We start from the raw sequence: 15,697 nt of genomic DNA on the forward strand, positions 1-15,697 counted from the left end.
ATCTAAAAAAAGAGTGGCTATATGTATAACTGATTCTCTTTGCTGTATAGCAGAAACTAACACAACACTGTAAATCAACTATACTCCAATAAAAAATAATTTTAAAAAATTGTGGTACATCCACACAATAGAATACTATAGTCATCAAAAAGAAGAAAATAAATCTTTATTACTGACAGAACAGTATTCATAATGTTGAGGGGGGAGGGACAAGTTGCTGAAACAAAAAATACTATTATTAAATATTATTTCTGTGTGTTTTTAAGATGTCTTTTAAGAAAAACAAATATATGATATCACTTATATGTGGGATCTAATTTTTTTTAATTATATAAATGAACTTGTTTACAAAACAGAAACAGACTCACAGATCTTGAAAACAAATTTATGGTTATCAAAGGGTGGTGGGGACAGGGATAAATTAGGAGCTGGGGATTAACACACACACACTACTATATATAACATCAATAATCAACAAGGACCTACTGTATAGCACAGGGAACTCTAAATATTCTGTTAATAACCTATATAGGAAAAGAATCTGAAAAAGAATGAACCTGTGTCTATGTATAACAGAATCACTTTGCTGTACACCTGAAACTAACACAACACTGTAAATCAACTATACTCCAAAAAAATTTATTTAAATAAATTAACTGAATTGAATTAAATTCTTAAAAGATACTTGTGCATATACTAAAAAAATAAAATAAAATGTATATATAATTAATCTAAGCATAGAAAATGAAATATGGAAAGAACACCAAGCTGTTAACTCTCACATCTCTTTGAGGGTAGATTAAAAGAGGGATTTAATTTCTATATTCCTTAATTCTAATACATTCAACTTCTCCAAAGATTTTTTCCCCCTTTGTGATTTCAAAACACTGCCAACATCTCAAATCTTTTCAGACTGAATTATGTATACCATACTATGCACATTATCCAAAACTAACATAATTCTAACTCTCATAGAGTTTACACTATCATGAATCTGGCAATTAACCCTAACTGCAAAATGGTATCTCTAGGGCTACCGTCCTGCATGAAGTGTATGACCAGATCAATTTTAAAAAATCGGGCTTCCCTGGTGGCACGGTAGTTGGGGGTCCACCTGCCGATGCGGGGTACGTGGGTTCGTGCCCCGGTCCGGGAGGATCCCACATGCTGCGGAGCGGCTGGGCCCATGAGCCATGGCTGCTGAGCCTGCGTGTCCGGAGCCTGTGCTCCGCAACGGGAGAGGTCGCAGCAGTGAGGGGCCCGCGTACCGCAAAAAAAAAAAAAAAAAAAAAAAAAAAAATCAAAGCAACCTTGAGACATCCTCAGTAACTCCTTATTTCTTATACCCACATCCATATGCTGGCCCCATCAGCTCTCTATTCTGCTTCCTCTCTAACTCTTCACTGTCATGACACAGGCCACATCATCTATTGCCTGTACCATTCCACTAGCCTTCTAACAGTCCTTCAGCTTCTCTCATTCCACCAGTCCATCTTCTTATACAGTCAGAAGATTTGATGTTACTTCCTGACTTAAAATTCTTTAATGGCTCCTACTGCCTACCTACAAGAGTATAACATATTCCTTGGCATGAAGTACAAGGTGTTTCATAATTTGGAACCCTGCCTGACTTTCCAGGCATACCTCTTGCCCCTCTTTAGGCATCACCCTCCATCCACAATGAACTACTAACAGCTACCAAAATTTAACACTGGTTCTCATCACAATGCAATACCTTTGCTTATGCTCTCTCAGAAATGCTCTGGCTGCTTGGAAGCATCTAACCCTTCTTTTCAAGCCTCCACTAAAGCATCTCCTCTCTGATAAAACCCTTCAATAGATCGCTCCACTCCTCCAGACCTACTGACCCCACTCTCCCCTGTATATAGTCTATCGTGGTACATATGAAACTTCATTGCACTTGTTTATTTAGGTATTCATCTCCTCCTGCTAACCTATGAGTGCTTTGAGAGTAGGGACTGTTATTCCATCAACCCCTAATACCTAACACAGACCTCGGCAAGCATAAGGCATTCAGGAAATGTTTGTTGAATGAATACAGTAAGCATGAATAACAGAATTTATACCTTGGACTTGAAGACTCTTGGACTCTAATTTATACCCTGGGAGACTTCTTAATCGCAACAATGCTGCAACTGCTCCAAACATGTTTGGAATATCTTTCTTGGAGTGGCCTTCAAAGCCAGTTTTAGGGCCATGCAAGGCAATTGCTCAACCTTTACTTTTAATTAAGCAAAATTGTTTCCAGTTCTATTATTTTAGACTACTCAGAAGTTTTAGTTCCCAATGACTTTAGACCAGCCCCTAAGAGCAAATTAATCTTTAAAATATGAAGACTTGCCATCGTTGAAGAGATCCAAAAGACTGTGCCACAGGATCCAAGACCAGTGGCTTTTCCAAAATGCTTTCTATAATATCCATCTTTGGAAAGAATTAATAAACTCTCAAGGTGACCACTGTAAAGGGAATGCTCATTCTGCTGTGAAAGTTCTCATACATTTTCTAAAGAAAACCAGAATCACTAGTATAGTAAAATTTAATACAGCAGAACTTGTAATCAGAATGACAAAAGTCTATGAAATGGGTTTTCAAATAATGCTCGCCAGAAAACGACAACAAAAATCTGTTGTTCTACAACATCCTGGACACCTGTGGACACCAGCCTGTAGCTCAAACACAGTCAAGGATACGCGGTTAATAGGAAGTACGCTGAGCAAGGAGTCAAGAGGTCTGTTTTAGCCCGGCTCTGATTCCAGTCTGTACAACCTGTATAACATGAGATAGCCTTTTAGTCCTTGATTTTTTTCCTTTCATAAAATATAGTAATTGAAATAAATATCTGAGGACTCAGTTTTAAAATAATGTCACTTTTCCTATTTTTCCCCTCTCTCTGCATCCTCCCAACAGAGAGATGTGCATTTTAAAAGAAATCTCTAATAAGTAAGCCATGAAAGAGATATTTACGAGTAGGATCAATCCTCATAATTACTTGGGGGAGAAGGAAAGGTGATTTATGAAAATCAACCTTGCAGCAACTATTTATCCACACCCCATCTCCACTGCAATCAAAGCCAATAGGGGGCTCAATCAGAAATAAAGAAAAAGACATTGGGTTTCTAGGGACAGAGAAGGCTTCTTGTTTTATTATTTTAAGGTTTTTTAGTTTTAAGCTCCTTGAGGGCAGCGATATTGCCAATTGCATTCCTTTGCATTCTCCACAGCACCTACAAGAAGTAGTAATTGTTCAATGAACATATGTTGATTAGCATTACTGTCCTTATTTGTTTACATGTCAATCTGTTCTCCCAGACTGTGAAAGCTTTGAGGACAAAGGCTGTGCCTAATTCCATTCGAATTCCCAGTGTCTAACACAGGCTGGTGCACTTCAGCTTGTACTGCTGCTCATGCAGTTATCCAATATAGCAATGCCCATGCTGTGATGCTTAGGTGCTGGGGAAACAGGAGTGAACAGTACAGATATACATGGTCCCTGCTATCAGTGAGTTCACATTCTAGTGGAGGAAAGAGACAATGAAAAAGTAACAAATCAAGTATTTCCTGATTTTCACAAGTGCTCTGAAGAAACCCAACAGAATGTGGAGCTGAAGGATAATGGGGGAAACTCTGAAAGGAAGCTGAGGGCAAGTATCTCTAAAGAGGTGATACATGGTTAGAAGTGGGCATTGTGGGTGGACAGATGACACATTTTGGAAAAGCAGCCCAGGATGGGGGATGGGATGTTAGGGGTGAGCACTTCTCCCTAAGGCAGGGTATGCCCCCAAGTGCCCTGGGACAATTTCTCAGGCCTGTCCCAGAGCAATTAGGAGATTACCATGAAGCAATGTTATATCTCAGGGAGTATGAAAAAAAAAATTTTTTTTTAAGCCTGCTGGTCTCCCCAAGCCCCTAAAATGTTGCTGCTAAAATTACTCACTGGAGAGCACAAGAAACACCATAAGGACGCATGGAAAGAGAGCTTCAGCACCAGGGGACACGGATGGAGACAACAGCGTCAGACAGATAGCTGCATTCCGACTCTGGGAGGCAGGCTCTTCTGCTGCCTGAGGGTCCAACACTAGAAGTTAAGACACCTAACCTCAGTTCTGCCACCAACTTTTAAAAGTGTTTCTATGGGCAAGCCACATTCTTCTTTCAAAGCCTCCCGTTCTAAAAAATGAAGAAGAGTGGAAGGGAATAAATACATCTTTGCCTCCTTTTCTGGTTTGCTTCTCTAGAATCCAAAAGTTGAAGTGATGTCACTGGAAATTTCAGTAGGGAGACAGCTGCAAAGAGCCAGCATCAAACTCAGATACTGCATTTGCCAAAATAAACAATGATAACAGCATTGTGGGGTAGAATAAGTGTTTAAGGAGATGACAGGTTCAAATCCTGGTTCTGCATACTAGACACCTCTCAGCATCTCTTTCCTCATCTGAAAAGTAGGGTTAAAAATAGAACATTGTATAACTGATTCACTTTGTTATAAAGCAGAAACTAACACACCATTGTAAAGCAATTATACTCCAATTAAGCTGTTAAAAAAAAAATTATCTCTAGTCGTTATGAGAAATAAATAAGATAATCTGCACAAAACAGTCAGTACAACGTAAGCATGCAATAGTTATTACTATTAACAGCACGACTGCTTACTGTGTGTCAGACACTAAGGTCTTCATCAGGGCTCTCTCTAATCTATGCTGCACCTAACAAAGCAAAACTCCAGGAGTGGAGCCCGGGAATCTGTTTATACAATAAAATCCAAGAGGATTCTGAGAACCAGTTGGATTTGGCAATCACTTCCCTACCATTCAGTAGCATCTAACATACTTACCTAGTGTTTTGCTCATCTGTTTATCCAGAATTCTCAACAAGGCCTTACCTGGTACAATGCTACTCTAAGATCTCACTTAACTCCTAATGAACTCTAGTCACCCTTCCCCACTTACCACTTCGCCCCAACATTTCCAAAGTACAACAAACTGCCAAACCAATTTCCTAAATCAGTGTTTCTAAAAATGGAGTTCAGGTAATACCGGTGATATGGAAAAGGATGTAGACCATGTTTTTTTAAAAAATAATCACATATTTTCCTAAGAACCTTTTAGTTTAAAAGGTATCTTCTATTTTAACACAAGAGCATGGACCCTGGAAGCATATTCAGATCCCAGCTCTGCCACTGGCTAGTTTGTGATCTTGGGCAAGTTATCTGACCTCTACAAAACAGACTGATAATAGTATCTACAGTGTTTACTTCATAGGGTTGTTATGAGAATTAAGTAAGTTATCATATAAAGAGCTTAGAATAAAACTTGGCACATAAGCTTTATAGGAGTATTAGCTATTATTGTTATTCATGGCAAAAAGTACTGATTTTCCATTTACATAATGATTTAAATGTTCCCCTTAAAATTACTTTTAAAATGAGTTGATGATTTTAAGACTATATAAAGTCAATTAAAGTCAATATTGGTATAGGAGATACAAAGAATACAGTAAAAATCGAGAGGGTGATAGGTAAATTAAATAAAAAACAAAAAACTTGTAGCAGGGGGAAAAGCCAGGAGCTTGGAGAAAAAGATGTTATTAAAAGTAAGGTGCCAAATGCACGTTACAGAAGCCTCATGGAAGTTATTTCTCTTTTCTGGGCCTTGGGTTTCTGATGTGTAAAATGAAAACACTGAGCCCTTCTGGGTCTAGGATTCTGAGGTCTGCATACAAACTACAGTTCCCTTGTTGTATTCAGAACAATTTCCTCACCAGGTAATGACAAAGAAGGCACAGCTCTTGGAGACTAATCACTTGAGTGGGCAGAGGTTTCTTAAAAGTTTGCGTAACAGGGCTTCCCTGGTGGCGCAGTGGTTGGGGGTCTGCCTGCCGATGCAGGGGACGCGGGTTCGTGCCCCAGTCCGGGAGGATCCCACATGCCGCGGAGCGGCTGGGCCCATGAGCCACGGCCTCTGAGCCTGCGCGTCCAGAGCCTGTGCTCCGCAGCGGGAGAGGCCACAGCAGTGAGAGGCCCGCATACCGCAAAAAAAAAAAAAAGTTTCTGTAACAGAGTCTAGCCTATCATACGTATGCATCACAGAAAAAAAGAAAAAAGAAAGAAAAAGAGAAAAAGAAAAGCGTTGTGAATAGAAAAGAGGTCTCATGTGCAGAAAGCTCTCAAATTGAAAGAAGATATCGGTGAAGGAAGAGAGGAAGAACCATTTGTAAGCATCACCATGCTTTTTTTAAAGCCTGGAAAATATAACTTCGGATTGCTTCTGACTTAGTGCTAAGAAAATAAACAAAACTAAATAGCCAGTCAAAGGTAATACAGTTGTCCCTCAGTATCCTGAGGGAATTGGTTCCAGGACCCCCAAAGATACCAAAATTCGAAGATGCTCAAGTCCTTTACATTGGTGTAGTTATTTACATATAACCTATGCACATCCTCCTGTATACTTTAAGTCATCTCTAGATTACTTATAATACCTAATACAATGTAAATGTTATGTAAATAGCTGCCTGAGAGCAGCAAATTCAAGTTTTGCTTTTTGGAACTTTCTAGTTTTTTTCCTGAATATTTTCAATCCATGGTTAGTTAAATCTGCAGATACATAACCTATGGATAAGGAGGGCCAACCGTATATTGGTGCACACTTTCACTTAAAACTGTGGGGACCCTAAAGGATAAGCAAAAAGAAAGAGGACGGGAAAACAGTTCTTAGTACCTGGACATAAGGTGATCCAAACTGGGAGGAGGATGATTCCCCATCTGCCCAGAAATATACCTGAAAACCATCTTTGCACTTATGCAGGTGCTGAACTCCATTACTTCTTCTCTGACTGTGGCATCTCCTCTTGATTGTATATTTTCTCTAAAATCATGACTGTGAGCCCATCATCAAACTACAACCCACTTCTCTAATCTAGGTTCCAGGTGCTCCTCTTGATATACTTCTTTTCTCCAGCTTAAATGACCCATTTACAGTTCCCAGTAGCCACCCCATGCCTTCCACCTTTGGACTTTTATTTATGTTACTCCCACTGCCTGGAATGCTTGGCCAGTCCATTTCATTTGCATTTCTACAAGTCCAAATTCCACCATAGAGTGGAGAGGCAATATAATGAAGTGTAAGGTCACAAACTCTGGAGCCAGAGTGCCTGAATTCTTATACTTGTTCCACTACTTACCAGCTGAGTACCCTAGGAATGCTACTTAACCTCTCTGTGCCTCATCTGAAACTGGTGAGAATTAGAGTACACAACCTGAAGGGATTCTGATCAAAATGAATGGCTTAATACACAGAAAGGGCTTGGAGCAGTGCCTGGCACATAGTGAAAGTGTCAGCTATTATGACAGTAACGACAGGAAGATGACGATGATGAGGACGACTATTATACATTGCCAAGGCTCAGATCAAATGCTTTCTCCTCCACAAAGCATTCCCTGAACCTTCTATCTGGAAGAAATCATTATTTCCTTTGAATACTTATAGCACTTTTAACTGTCACCTCTCTTAGAGCACTTCTGTCACTCTTTATATTATTTATACCTATACTGTATCCCTTATTGGACTTTAAGTTTCCTGAGAGCAAAATCCACCTCTGACATGTCTCTTTATCACCCACAGCTCCTAATATGATGCCCTGATCACGTATCTACTCAAACATTTGTGAATGGGTGGATCTGTGGTCATGAGCAGGGCACTTCTGCCAGCTCGCCGAGCCTCCCCACTCTTACCACAACATCTTCCAAGATCTTAGTAGGGCAGGGCCTAGAATGAAATTCAAAGTGTTCATCCTCTAATTTCTTCTTTGACTCTCGCTCCTGGATCCTCTTCTCAATTTCCAAATCAAAGCCAATAGGCTGAGTGGATGGCTTCACAGGTGGTTTCTTAGGCAAGATGGGCCCACCTTCAAGAATTCTGTGATCAAGTTCCTGTGCTTTGAATTTGTATCTGTAAGGTGAGGGTTTAAGTGACAACCACAAAAAATATTTTTTTAATAAAATGAAAACGACATAAACAACAAAGTAAGCCAAAACCAGAAAAATAATACTCATTAAGATTACCCATCATGCACAACAAAATTTCAACTCTCTTCATAGCCACTGTCTCTACCTCTAGAGCAAAGAATAAATGAGACAGTCTAATATTCCCACCACTTTAAAGATTGCGGTCTCTCTGCAAGAGGAAACTCCCCCTTCTAAAAAGAAGTAAAAGAAGGGGACTTCCCTGGTGGTCCAGTGGTTAAGACTCTGAGCTCCCAATGCAGGGGGTCCAGGTTCGATCCCTGATCAGGGAACTAGATCCCACATGCCACAACTAAAAGAACCCTCATGCTGCAACTAAGACATGGCGCAGCCAAATAAATAAATAAATAAATTTTTTTTTTAGAAAAAGAAAGTGCAAGAAGGAAGAAAGAAGAATACAGGAGACAAACTCTAGCACTAATCACATTAAGTTCCAGTTCCCTTGGGTAGCCATAAAAGGGTGAGATCTACCTAAATTAACCTCAGAGGACACTCCTTATTGGAATCATAAGTAAGTTCTCCCACTGCAACCTCCACAATAGCGTTTTGCCAGTTTACACTTCAGGACAGCTCCATATTCCCACTTTCAATCCTTTCATCACAGTGGCAAGGCAGAGCCTGTAGCTCAAATGCCATAATTCCCAAGGCAAGAAAAATAGTTAACTGTCCCCCTTACAGAACTGAAAAGAAAGTAGGCACGTTCTTGGAACTCCTCCTCAAACACTGGCAGTGAAACTTACTGCTGCAGTTTCTCCAGCTCCTCAGCCTCCTGTTCTGCTGCACTTTTGTAGGTCACAGGTCTTGCACGCTGTTTGGTTTGCAGCACAGGAGTCTGTGGGTCTCTGCATATCTTGGCCACAGATTTGGAGGGTAACAGAGCTGTAAACCAAGATCACAGACATTCATTTAGCTCTCCAAGACCCTGTTTACCTGTATGTGCTGACTCAGCTAGGCAGCCCAGAGATGCCAAACCACAGAGTGGCTGGCCCTCTATACTCAGCTCAGCTCATGTCAGTCAGTCTGATAAACATTCAATCCTTTCTCCCCTATCACTCTTTACTGAAGGGTATGATGAAGGCAGCCCTTGGGTAAACTCTGCTATCATCTTCTGAATCTGAAATCCATTTATGTCTGATGGATTCCTTTTCACTGCACAGGCCTGTACTGACTTTCTATTGACAGTGCCAACTATTTTGCTTGTTATTGATAAATAAGATTTTCACTTATTCCAGCTTTAAAATAAGGCCTTTCTAAAGACCAAGTAATAACTCCCAATATTATGAATTCCCTAAAAGTGTCTACATCAAAACATTAAGACCACCTCTCACAGAAAGTCAAATGGAAAAAGTAAGAAAAAACTATGTCAAAGCATCAATATTAAGATCATCACCACCACTCATAGAAAATAATGATTTATCTGGCCAGGAGCAACCCTGTCAATTTTCATAATTACATAGGATGAATCCTCTAATTTAGACCTTATTACCTAACAGTGGGAGATGGAAACCAAATCTACTTATTTTAGAAATAAGCCAGCCTTCAAGTATACATATAACTATTTTTGAGCTATAACGGTACAAAGTTTTAAATAAAAATTGCAGAAAATAATTTTTCTATTTGCCAGGACCAAGATTCTAAGAGCAATGTATATATAAGACTCTTAACAGTCATGTATTATTTGGAAAGTCATGGTTAATATTTACATTTCCATTAGAATAAAGAAAGATATTTCATTATTTTCATAATATAAAATCTGACAAATGGTTACTAGAACATAATAACAATATTAGGAAATGCTGTCCTTAAAGGAATTCATCTGGCTACCTAACATAGCACTAAACAGTGCCCATGCAAAGGCAGAAAAAATTTAGAAACCTTCAAAGTCAAAACAAATGGATTCTGCTTTATCCAGAATACTACCCTATACTCTTGACAACTATTGTATACCACACCTCCACTCCTGAAACTTCTTTACCTTCTTTTCGTAGGAATTATTTTCATAAAGATAGATGCTATTAGATTAGATTACTCTTATCTGTTCACCACCAAATCTACAAACTCAACAGCACAAAAATATACAATGGAGAAAAGACAGCCTCTTCATGGTACTGGCACAAAAACAGAAATATAGATCAAACTCAGCAGCACCTGCACCCACTGCTCTCTTCCACCCTCCTTTCAAAGAACAATCACTCACTCCACTTGTGCTGAGTATCCCTCTCCTACTTGCCTGCACAGGGACTTAATCATCGGTTATCTCTTTTCTCTCCTCTATCTTCATCTTCTTTCCCTGCTAAGGACTTCTCAGCATACAGACGTGCTCTCCCTATCTCACACCTCCCTTGATTCTTACATCTCCCTCCACATGCACAGCACGTACCATAATTTGTAATGATCTATTTGTTTATCTGTCTCACTGAATTAGAAACTTGATATTGAGTAGCACCAAGTCCGTTTTGCTCACTTCTATACTCCCTACACCACACAGAGTGTCTGCTTTGTAGTGGTAAAACATTTATTGAATTGCTGAACAAAAAGTACACAACCTTAAGTGAATGGAATGCTTTCATTTTCTGTAGGTGAGTAAATGCACACTGACACATGGTAAAGATAGCCTTGATGTGTAATGACATCTCAGGTTAACTTAATTCCCCTTGGCCAATTATTGATCAGGAGGATCAAGGTGGTTGATGGGTATAAGTGGACAGATAGCTGGGTGGTTTGAGAAATGCTCAACTATGTATACATTTGTTGTCTGCATACAGGCACATGCCATGCTTTAGTTCAAAAGTGAGGATTTCAACTAAAGGCAAATTTGCACCTAAGATGTAAGGAAAGGGAATTCTAGGGGAGGCTCCAGCCAGGTATGATACTGGAAAGAAACTTACTAATATCATCCTTCTTGCTCCTCAAGTGATATCTGTTAGGGGTTCGTTTATGGAAGGCTTCGACCTGCTGTGCAAGGGGCACATACGTAGAAGCCGTCTCACCAAATGTTCTTTTCTTTCCCTGGGACAGGTTGAAAGGCATAACAATGGTGCATCCCTTAGTCACTCGGGCCTGAAAAGAAAGAAGTTGTTCCCCAAATGAAGTGTTATGGAAGAGCTCAGATCTACTACAAGCCACAGACTCAGTACAGAGGATCAAAAGAAAAAGGGTCGGGGCTTCCCTGGTGGTGCAGTGGTTGAGAGTCCGCCTGCCGATGCAGGGGACACGGGTTCATGCCCCGGTCCGGGAAGATCCCACATGCCGCGGAGCGGCTAGGTCCGTGAGCCATAGCCGCTGAGCCTGCGCGTCCAGAGCCTGTGCTCCATAACGGGAGAGGCCACAACAGTGAGAGGCCCGTGTACCGCAAAAAAAAAAAAGAAAGAAAGAAAAAGGGCCTGTGTAAAGCCAAGATTCTTCTTCTTCTTAAGTTGTCAGTCCTTGAGCAAGGGTTATAAACAGTCTATTCCCATCTTTTAAAAAGGGGGAGGGGGAATTCCCTGACGGCCCGGTGGTTAGGACTCTGTGCTTCCACTGCAGGAGCCGCAGGTTCAATACCTGGTTGGGGAACTAAGATCCCACAAGCCACACAGCGTGGCCAAAAAAATTAAAAAATAAAAATAAAATGAAAAGGGGGAGAAAGCATCTAGCACTTAACAAATTATCTGTTCTGTAAGAGTACATAAGGTGATTTTTCCCAAGCATGTTAATGTTTTGAAGCAATCAAGAGCAAGTTTTCTTAGAAGCAAAAAAAGCTGCAAAGGTATCCCATCCCCAGTCCCATTTAAAAATTTTTAATTGGGCTTCTGGACCTGAATCAGGTCAGGCAGCTGCCTGAATCAAATTCTCTCCACACATCCTACCAAAAACTGACTGATGAAGAAGCCTACTCTTTGGGTCATTAATTTTGATAAAATTGGTCTCTGATTAGAAACAAAGCTCTTCAAGGACTTACATCCCAAAGGAAGAAGCACAACCCCAAGATTTAAGACTGCAAAGGACTGACTTCAACAAGTCATGATGGTGACTGCAAATGCAAGGAGAAATTCTTAATGCTAGGATTTTTATTTAGGATTGTTACTGTTTTTGTTAGTGCTCTGATAACAAAACTGGATTTGAATGGTCTGCCCCAATCCCATTTTCCCCATAAACCCTGTTATATTTTGCACACAACTTTGCAGACACAAGATTTTTTCAAAAATTTTGTTATAGCACAAGCTGTAACAAGCCTGTACCTACAATTTGCCACACATAATTCTATGTGTTTTGTGTACATTCTCAATTCAGTTTTCACAGCAACTTGATAAGATGCTTCCCAGAGACACAGAGTGATTTATCCAAGATTACACAGCAAACAGGGGCAAAGTGAGGATTCAGACCTATCTTAACTCAAAAACATATGCTCCTCTCAATTATATTATTTTAACTAAGTGACCACAAATATTACACCAGAATCCTCACTGAATTATTAACAAGAATATTAATTTAGTCTATCAACTTACAGGAGATGGAGGATGCTTTCGCAGTTCAGATGTAAAGTTCACTTCCTTATACTCCTCCTGGTTCTTAGGATGTTGTTTGATTCGCTCATCTGTGAGGAAGTGGAAGTCAACTGATTTGGTTACCTGGCTCACTGATTTCTTCACAGGGAGCCCTGAGTGAGGAGCAGAGTAAAACACACAGATAATACTAAGAATAGAGAACATAAAGTAAGTCCCCTTTTATCCAGTCTTTTTGGTATTTCTATTACCATGGATCTAACTTTGTTTACTCTCTACATATAAGCCAACACTTGAAACAGTCCTCAGGGACACCAATATATGTGCCTTATTCATTTAGTACTATTAGGTTTGAGGCCTTTCAGTCAGAGGCAAACTGTTATAAGGTAGCACAGGGGAGAAGAATCCCACCTCCCAGTTGTGGTCATAGCTCTGGAGACAGAGAAACTGGGATACTTTTGATAGGAAAAGCTATGAATTGACTTTAAAAGCACACTTAACTAAGCATTTCTAAGAGGGATACCCTATAAACTCCAGAGATGCTTTTCAACCCAGTAAGCAGAGCTTCACAGCTTTGACTCCACCAATGATAATTATGCCAAAGCAAAGCAGAACTCTGATCCCTTCAGCTCTCTCAGTTATACTTTCCTCCATAACTACAACTGGATTCACTCAGCTGTCTTTTCCTCTGACTAGGATAAAATGGGAAGACAATAACAGAAAGCTGGTCTGCCCAATTGCTCTATCTTCTGTCTCAATCCTAGTTCCTTCTTATTCTAATACAAAGAAAAAGAATTAGGAGAAAAAAGGAGGGAGGAATTAACTCCACTTAGAGAAAGGAGGTAAGGACTCATGGAAAAAGGCCTCAAAAGATGGGTGTGACTTCTTCAGTTAGAGATGGAGAGGAACAGCATGCTCTAAGAAAGGACCAACATATGTAAAATGTTCTAGGGAATGATCACTGGGATGTGAATGGTACCCATGTCCAGGTTTCTAAATAAACACATCTTTTTATGCTGACTACTGACCAAGAAAGACTTTTGTGCTTTAGAGACTTCAAAAACCCTACCAAGATTATGAGAAGCACCCCCTCATAAATCAGACTCAATCAGAACCAAGCTGACCTGCTCCTGCAAGAGCAAATTTTTTGAATTCTTCATTCTTTTTCCGCATCTCTACCACCTCTTGCTGCATTTTCATTCTCTTCTCCAACTCTTGCTCCTCAGTACTTTTTAGAATCTTCTGCCTAAAAGGCAAATCAGTAAAGGAGATGAGAGAGGAGAGGAGAGGAGAAAGTGACTCAGTGGTTAAAAAAATTTAAAGGCATTATATAGATTAGATTTTTAACCTGTGATAAAATAACCATCAAAACCAAAAAGTATTACCTAATAAATTGATATTAACTTAGATAACACTATGAAAAAAAGATACAAAATTTATTCTAAAATATTGAAAAAGTTTCCGAAAAAACAGCTAAAATAGACTATAGAAGATATTATAAAATATCCACAAATTTGACTATATAATGATTAACTTTTATGCCACAAGAAAAACTAAAACTAAAATACCAGTAGTAATATTTTCAACAAACATGGCAAGAGGTTAATATACATAAAATATATACTGTGATAGAGAGAACAGACTTAGGAGTAAAACCATCCAGAATTCAAATCCCAACCTTGTTGTTTCATTTTCTGCCTATGTGATCTTGAGAAAACTATTTAACCTCTGTGAGCCTCAGTTTTCTCCAATGTAAAATGGATAATATGAATACTTGTTCTCACAGAATACTTGTGACTATTAAATAAGATAATGTTTCTGAAATACTGGACACATAGCAAAAGTTCAATTTAAAGTAGCCATTCTTAAAAAACCAATAACAATAAAATAAAGTAGCCATTCTTAGTAATGAGAACATCACTAAGACCACTTATAGATAAATAGGAAAGGAAAACAGATGATTCACCCAAGAGGAACTTTGGAAAAGATGCTTACAATAACAGTTACACAATCTTGTCAGCAAACATAAAAATTAAAATAATCTGATGCCATCAACATATCAGTTAAATTTGAAACAATTTTTAAAGTAAAAAAAATTCAATGCCGATGAGACTACAAGGAAATAAAAATATTCATTCAAAGTTGATGGCACTGTAAATTCACACATTCATTTTGGAAATAAAATTAGCAATAAATATCAATAGCCAGAAAACTGACCATAATCTTAGATCAAGGAATTCCTCTTTCCTTATCCTGAGGAGACTAGTCAAAGAAAAGGATCTGCCTGTAAAGATGTTCATTGATTCCTTATAATAGTGAAAAATCGGAAACAGCATTTTCAACAGGAAATAGTTAAATATAATCTGATAGAATACTAACAATCTATCAAAAAAAGGGTAAATGTGAAGATTTTGTAGCAGTACAGAAAATAAAATAGTCTCATAGCGAGTGAATAAAGCAGAACCCAAAGATTGCTTATACACTGATTGTAAAAATACGTATTTTACTTGAGTAAAGTCCAGAAGGGAGCTTGGCAAAATAAAAACTGTTCAATTTAGGTAGTAAGAACCTTCACTAACTTTTTCCTTCTATATTTCTTTTACGTTTGTTTTAATAGTTAATTTTTTTTCAATCTGTAACACTCAAGCACCCACAAGGACATAAAACAATTTACCTTACCATGGTTACGGCTTTCAGAGTTTCCCAAGCTCCATATGCATCAAACAGACTGTAGATGTACCCATTTGTAATTTTTTTTGTGTGTGTGTGGTACGCGGGCCTCTCACTGTTGTGGCCTCTCCCGTTGCAGAGCACAGGCTCCGGACGCGCAGGCTCAGCAGCCATGGCTCACGGGCCCAGCCGCTCTGCGGCATGTGGGATCTTCCTGGACCGGGGCACGAACCCGTGCGCCCTGCATCGGCAGGCAAACTCTCAACCACTGTGCCACCAGGGAAGCCCCCCGATTTGTAATTTTACTCTACTGACTCTAAAGCTGAAATTCAGTATAGAATCATACCTTACAGGTGGGATACAAGGCACAGTATGTCTGCCCTTGGCTTTCTCTGGGGAAGACTCATTCTTTTCAGAAGTATCTTGATGAGCACTGCCCTCTTCCTCTTCCTCTGGCTTCTTTTTATTGTGAGAACTTGAGTTGAAAAGGACAAAAAATAACCTC

At 39.3% G+C, this 15,697-nt stretch overlaps 1 protein-coding gene across 8 annotated transcripts in view; it reads right to left on the reverse strand.

Moving 5' to 3' along the window:
- The window catches only part of TPX2 (TPX2 microtubule nucleation factor), a 60,744-nt gene that overhangs the window by 12,819 nt on the left and 32,228 nt on the right, over positions 1-15,697 (reverse strand). For 6 of the 8 annotated variants that reach the window (XR_004345877.1, XM_032605969.1, XM_032605966.1 and 3 more), the window contains 6 exons: positions 15,539-15,667; positions 13,647-13,768; positions 12,526-12,677; positions 10,927-11,098; positions 8,779-8,917; positions 7,748-7,964 (listed from right to left, as the gene is read on the reverse strand). Coding sequence is in view for 7 of the 8 variants with exons in the window: in XM_032605969.1 (XP_032461860.1) it covers positions 7,748-7,964; positions 8,779-8,917; positions 10,927-11,098; positions 12,526-12,677; positions 13,647-13,768; positions 15,539-15,667 (931 nt within the window). In the remaining variant the exon portion in view is untranslated. The remainder of the gene's footprint in view (positions 1-7,747; positions 7,965-8,778; positions 8,918-10,926; positions 11,099-12,525; positions 12,678-13,646; positions 13,769-15,538; positions 15,668-15,697) is intronic. The other 2 variants (XM_032605968.1, XM_032605970.1) reach the window with 2 other exon arrangements.

Source organism: Phocoena sinus, chromosome 15 (assembly GCF_008692025.1).
Source record: "Phocoena sinus isolate mPhoSin1 chromosome 15, mPhoSin1.pri, whole genome shotgun sequence".
Lineage (NCBI taxonomy): Eukaryota > Metazoa > Chordata > Mammalia > Artiodactyla > Phocoenidae > Phocoena > Phocoena sinus.